At 38.9% G+C, this 6,106-nt stretch overlaps 1 protein-coding gene across 1 annotated transcript; it reads left to right on the plus strand.

Annotated features, from left to right (window-relative positions):
• The first annotated feature begins 896 nt into the window (after positions 1 to 896).
• dpm2 (dolichyl-phosphate mannosyltransferase subunit 2, regulatory) lies at positions 897 to 6,048 on the plus strand. Its single transcript, XM_026922257.3, has 4 exons — positions 897 to 1,007; positions 3,317 to 3,406; positions 3,945 to 4,047; positions 5,495 to 6,048. The coding sequence occupies exons 1-4, from the start codon at positions 1,005 to 1,007 to the stop codon at positions 5,548 to 5,550; spliced, it is 252 nt and encodes an 83-aa protein (XP_026778058.1). The 5' UTR covers positions 897 to 1,004; the 3' UTR covers positions 5,551 to 6,048.
• Positions 6,049 to 6,106: the final 58 nt, after the last annotated feature.

Here is a 6,106-nt window from a genome sequence, read left to right on the forward strand (position 1 = left end):
CTGTTTTAATAACCTCCACTCTTCTGGGAAGGTTTTCCACTAGATTTTGGAGCATGGCTGTGGGAATTTTTGATCATTCAGCCTCAAGAGCATTAGTGAGGTCAGGTACTGATGTTGAGTGAGGAGGCCTGGGATGCAATCGTTGCTCCAGTTCATCCCAGAGGTGTACAGTGGGGTTGAGGTCAGGGCTCTGTGATGTCTTTATAGATCTCGCTTTGTGCAAAAGGGCACTGTCATGCTGGAACAGGTTTGAGTCTCTTAGTTCCAGTGAAGGAAAACTGTAATGCTACAGTATACAAAGACGTCCTATACAACTGTGTGCTTCCAACTTTGTGGTAACAATTTGGGGAAGAATCATATGGGTGTGAAGGTTAGGTGTCCACAAACATTCAGCATTATAGTATAACTCTGACAATACAAGCTAGCTGAATGCTAATTCACAATACAAACTGCCTTGATAAATACAAAGCGTGAGTAGCAACAGTTAGATTACATTAATAGATATTAGGTCTCATTCTTCCTGTCATGTGTGTTAGCCATTTTGATAAAGCTCTCTTACTTCAGAGAAATGTAGGGATGTAGTGTTTGAAAATGAAGAGATTTTTTTTTTCTTGTGAAATGTAGTGCATAAATGTCAAAAGTATGAAAAACTAAAAAACTAAAAACTAAAGTACAAATACCTAAAAGCCAGATTTACTGTAAGTACAATAACAAAGTAATTGTAGTTTGTTACAATCCTTCCTGCCTGTGAAAACAGCTGAACTCCCTTAATAGTGCACTATTTAGGGAATAGGGTGTGATTTTGAACATAGAGAAGGCGACACATACTGTACTTATACAAGAAAACATTCAGAAGTGCTGAGAAATCATCGAGTTGTGCTCTGTCGCCATCTTGCGGCGTTTGTGTCCTCTGAAAAACTACATTTCCCATCTTTCAGTCGGACGTGGACCGGAACCCGGAAGCGCAAACTACAGGAAATACCTCAGGCAGTGACGTGTTCGACATGGTAAGGTGAAATAAAGCTTTTTCTTGTATTTACGCTTATTTACTTACGTGTTATTAAGAAATGGTTCAAGAAAGTGGCACATATGTATCATTTAAATATACTGTTGAGGGAGGAAATAAATCTCTCAGTGCTAGCTAACTTCACAGAAAGCTGGGCGTCTTGAATAGCTTGTTTAACAAGAACCTAATAGTGTTTATGATATTTAAAAACAAAACTTGTTGTGTTCATTATTTGTACTGAGTCTACAACATTACAGTTAGAGTTATAATTGTATAAACAGCAGGTACACTGTGAAATTTAGGAGCCCTGTTTCTTCAATTTATGTATCATATTGAGATCTCAACATTAATATCATGAAAATGTAATACAGGAAAGTTGATTACTTCTTTTACTTAATTATCAATCTTAAAATATCTTCTGATTTTTTTTCTGCCAAAGATACATGATCCAGTAAAGCCTTCAAACTAACAAAATGAAGACAATGTGTTTAATGCTTTAATGATCAAGTCCATACACTGCTGTTAACAGTTGCGATGACTGACTTAAAGAATACATTTAATTGGGAAATAAAACCATTTCTCTATAAAGCAACATAAAACTATGATATCATCTTTATCATTGTCAGCGTGATGCCTTGCTATAATTAACATTTTTTGTCAAATTATACTACTAACTTCACTTCACCATACTAAGTAATAAAATACACAGATCAGCCATAACATTAAAACCACCTGCCTAATATTGTATTATTGTGTACATCCTGCTTGTGCTGACAAAACAGCTCTGACCTGTCGAGGCATGGACTCCACAAGACCACTGAAGGTGTGCTGTGGTATCTGGCAGCAAGACATTAGATCCTTAAAGTCCTGTAAGTTGTGAGGTGGGGCCTCCATGGATCAGACTTGTTTGTCCAGCACATCCTACAGATGCTCGATTGGATTGAGATCTGGGGAATTTGGAGGCCAAGTCAACACCTTTTTGTCATGTTCCTCAGACCATTCCTGAACAATTTTTGCAGTGCGGCAGGGTGCATTATCCTGCTGAAAGAGGTCCCTGCCATTAGGGAATACTGTTGCCATGAAGGGGTGTACTTGGTCTGCAACAATTTCTAGGTAGGTGGTATGTGTCAAAGCAACATCCACATGAATGCCAGGACCCAAGGTTTCCCAGCAGAACACTGCCCAGAGCATCACACTGCATTCGCCGGCTTGACTTCTTCCTATAGTGTGTGCTGGTGCCATCTCTTCACGAGGTAAGGAACAAACACTCATTCGGTGATTTACATGATGTAAAAGAAAATGTGATTTATCGGACCAGGCCACCTTCTTCCATTGATCCATGGTCCAGTTCTGATGCTCACGTTCCCACTGTAGGCACTTTCGGCAGTGGACAGAGGTCAGCATGGACAGTCTAACTGGTCTGTGGCTACGCAGCAAGCTGTGATGCACTGTGTGTTCTGACACCTTTCTATCATAGCCAGCTTTAACTTTTTCAGCAGTTCATGCTACAGTAGCTCTTCCGTGGGATGCAACCAGACAGGCTAGCCTTCACTTCCAGTGTGCATCAGTGAGCCTTGGGTGCCCATGTCAACCTGTCGCCGGTTCATCGGTTGTCCTTCCGTGGGCCACTTTTGGTAGGTACTAACCACTGCATAGTGGGAACACCACTGCTGTTTTGGAGCTGCTCTGACCCAGTCATCTAGCCATCACAATTTGGCCCTTGTCAAAGTCATTCAGATCCTTACGCTTGCCCATTTTTCCTGATGCCATCACATCAACTTCGAGAACTGACTGTTCACTTGCTGCCGAGTATATCCAACCCCTTTACAGGTGCCGTCGTAATGAGATAATCAGTGTTACTCACTTCACCTGTCAGTGGTTTTAATGTTATGGCTGATCAGTGTATATTTTTGTTATATTTTAATATTTTGTTTGTCATTAATATGAAACAGACTTTGCTACACATTACAGAACTACTCATTAAAAAATGCAGTTTTTCTTAAATAAGTGTTAGAATAACAAGGAATACTTAATTATCTATATAAATATTTTATAATTTCTGCAATATGTAGTTACTTATATAATATGCATTCCATAAGTAACCAACAAAGTATTAGGATGTAACAAAAATATTTATTATTTTATTACTTATTATTAGTTTTACACTATTAGTGAAATAGAATTTGTGTGTTAGATATAAATACTGTTTTGCTGATGACTTAAAGTCTGTATGAACATTTATGGCATTTATGGGTTAAACCGTGGCTGTAACATAGTAACAGAAAACTTTCACATTTGTCTTTTGAAAAGGCAACTGGAGCAGATCAAGCTGTCGGTTTGGGCCTCGTTGGCTTCAGTCTATTACTGTTCACATACTACACCATATGGGTTATAGTGCTGGTAAGTAAAATGAATCTACACTTTTTTAGCTTTAATTGACTTTTAAAGTACCTTTGCTTTCAAAAAACGGCTATTTCCATTTTGCTTTTAGTTGTTGCATAATTTTTTTTAAATGGGCTATTAACTGGCTATGACAGCGTAATACTTGATACAGAGAGAAGATTAGCTATTTATGACAATTATCCTAGGAACGTCTGTCCCCAAGTTAAGGATAAAGTGTTTCCTGCACATTTAAGGTCAAAATATTCCAAACAGATATTAGTCAGTGTAACAGAAGGAACTGCGTGCACATGGGAATATGATTGATGAGTGATTACAGGTCGGTGTAGTATCCCAAATGATAAATGATACTTCACACTATACTGCATACCACTACATGTAATAGTATGCAGTCTGCAGTGTGTACTCATGTAGTGTATAGTGTACAAGGATACCATTCCCCTTTTGTTCTCCAACCTTACACTTATTTTCGACTTTTTAGTTTGACATAAAACCTAGAGCTTCAATGATCGATGACTGTCTTCTGCTTTCTTTTCAGCCATTTGTCGACAGCGATCACGTGATCCACAGTTACTTTCTTCCTCGAGAGTACTCTGTCATACTTCCTGGCATAGCAGCATTGATACTATTACTCTGTGTTGGTAAGTTTGGCAGACATACTGTATGTTTCTGTGTAAACATCTGTCGAAGTGAAAACTGCTCGACTACATTGAGAATGTACACTCACTGAGCACTTTATTAGGAACACCTGTACACCTACTCATTTATGCACTCTAATTAACTAATTATCTAATTAGACAATCATGTGACAGCAGTGCAGTGTGTAAAATCATGCAGATATGGGCCAGTAGCTTCAGGTAATGTTCACATCAACCATCAGAATGGTGAAAAGTGATTTTTAACTGTGGGATGATTGTTGGTGACAGATGGGCTGGTTTGAATATTTCTGTAACTACTGATCTCCTGGGATTTTCACTCACAACATCAGATTCCACTTTTGTCAGCCAAGAACAGAAAGCTGAGGCTGCAGTGGACACAGGCTCACCCAAACTGGACAGTTGAAGACTGGAAAAATGTAGCCTGGTCTGATGAATCTCGATTTCTCCTGAGGCACACAGATGGTAGGGTCAGAATTTGGCACCGACAGCATGAATCCATGGACCCGGCCTACCTTGTGTCAACAGTCCAGGCTGGTGGAGGTGGTGTAATGGTGTGGGGAATGTTTTCTTGGCACACGTTGGGCCCATTAATACCAATCATTGCTTGAATGCCACAGCCTATTTGAGTATTGTTGCTGACCATGTGCATCCCTTCATGGCCACAATTTACCATCTTCTAATGGCTACTTCCAGCATGATAATGCACCATGTCACAAAGCAAAATTCATCTCAAACTGGTCTCATGAACATGACAACGAGTTCAATGTTCTTGAGTGGCCTTCCCAGTCACCGAATCTGAATCCAATTGAAGACCAAATAGAAGAGACTTGCAGCATGAAACTAAACCTGAAAAATCTGCAGGAATTGTGTGATGCAATCGTGATGCAATCGACCAGAATCTCAAAGGAATGTTTCCAACATCTCGTGGAATCCATACCATGAAGAATTGAGGCTGTTTTAAGAGCAAAGAGAGGCCCTACTCAGTATTAGTATAGCAATACTAATTCCTAATAAAATGCTCGGTGAGTGTATTTCTGTGGATAATGAATTGTTATTTTGTTCCATGAGAAGTCAAGATGATAAAATGTTGCGTAACATTTCTTGGTAAGCCTTTTCTTTTGTAACATTTGTCATAGGACAAAATAACTGGGTTGTGGAAGACGTTGTAAGCTGTGATAAACTGCCATGACGGTCTGATACCATGACACATTATGTCAGGTGTTCTCCAACTTTTCACAGCCAGGGTCTCCTGTAACTGTAAATGCTGTGCTATAAGAAGAATAAAACACTTCAGGACATACTTGTATAGGAAAATAATCCTAATCCTTTATATATGTTCCTATAATAGCATGTTCCTTACTTGAGACACACGTCTTGCTGTATGACTAACTTGCACTGTTGTAAAAAACCCTTTAAACCTTTTTTCCAGGTACCTTCATAGGAATAGTCACCTGGAAGAATCGTAAACCAAAGAAAGTCGACTAGGAATCTCCAGTCACTGTCATTCAGCTGCCCGAAACAAGGACATGACGAAATCTCAACCTGCGTATCAGCTCCTGTACTTAAGTCTCATGTATAACTGTTCTCTGAAGCTTCCTGGCTTTTCATGTAGCAGACAGTTTAGCCCTGAGGAAATGACCAATGAGTGTAAAGGAGCCAATTAGAGACCACAAGGGGTAAAAATATTTACTCATTTCTGTATATGTGGAAATCTGTGGAAATTTCATTCCACTGACATGAAAATACGCATTACTGTCCTATCTGCTGTTACATTATACACAGTTGCTATGTTCAGTAACCACTAAAACATTGCTCTTATGCATTTCTGCCATCCTATTAGACTGTAAATAAACATAAATGTGTGCTAGTAAATGATAAATAGGGATAACATGCTCAATGCTGATTGATGAGATGTTAATGAGAGAAGGTACACAAATTTCAGGGGTGTTTTGTAGACGCTGCAATAAATAATTATTACATAAACATTTGCATCATTTCATACTGTTCTTATTGATTATCTCAGGTTTGTGTCTAAGAAATT

The sequence above is a fragment of the Pangasianodon hypophthalmus genome, chromosome 27 (assembly GCF_027358585.1).
Source record: "Pangasianodon hypophthalmus isolate fPanHyp1 chromosome 27, fPanHyp1.pri, whole genome shotgun sequence".
Taxonomy (NCBI): domain Eukaryota; kingdom Metazoa; phylum Chordata; class Actinopteri; order Siluriformes; family Pangasiidae; genus Pangasianodon; species Pangasianodon hypophthalmus.

Excerpts from the sequence above, each read along its gene's own strand:
- dpm2 (XM_026922257.3), top strand. Across the intron at positions 3,407-3,944 it reads CCATATGGGTTATAGTGCTG|CCATTTGTCGACAGCGATCA; the intron begins GTAAGTAAAATG and ends CTTTCTTTTCAG. Across the intron at positions 4,048-5,494 it reads GATACTATTACTCTGTGTTG|GTACCTTCATAGGAATAGTC; the intron begins GTAAGTTTGGCA and ends CCTTTTTTCCAG.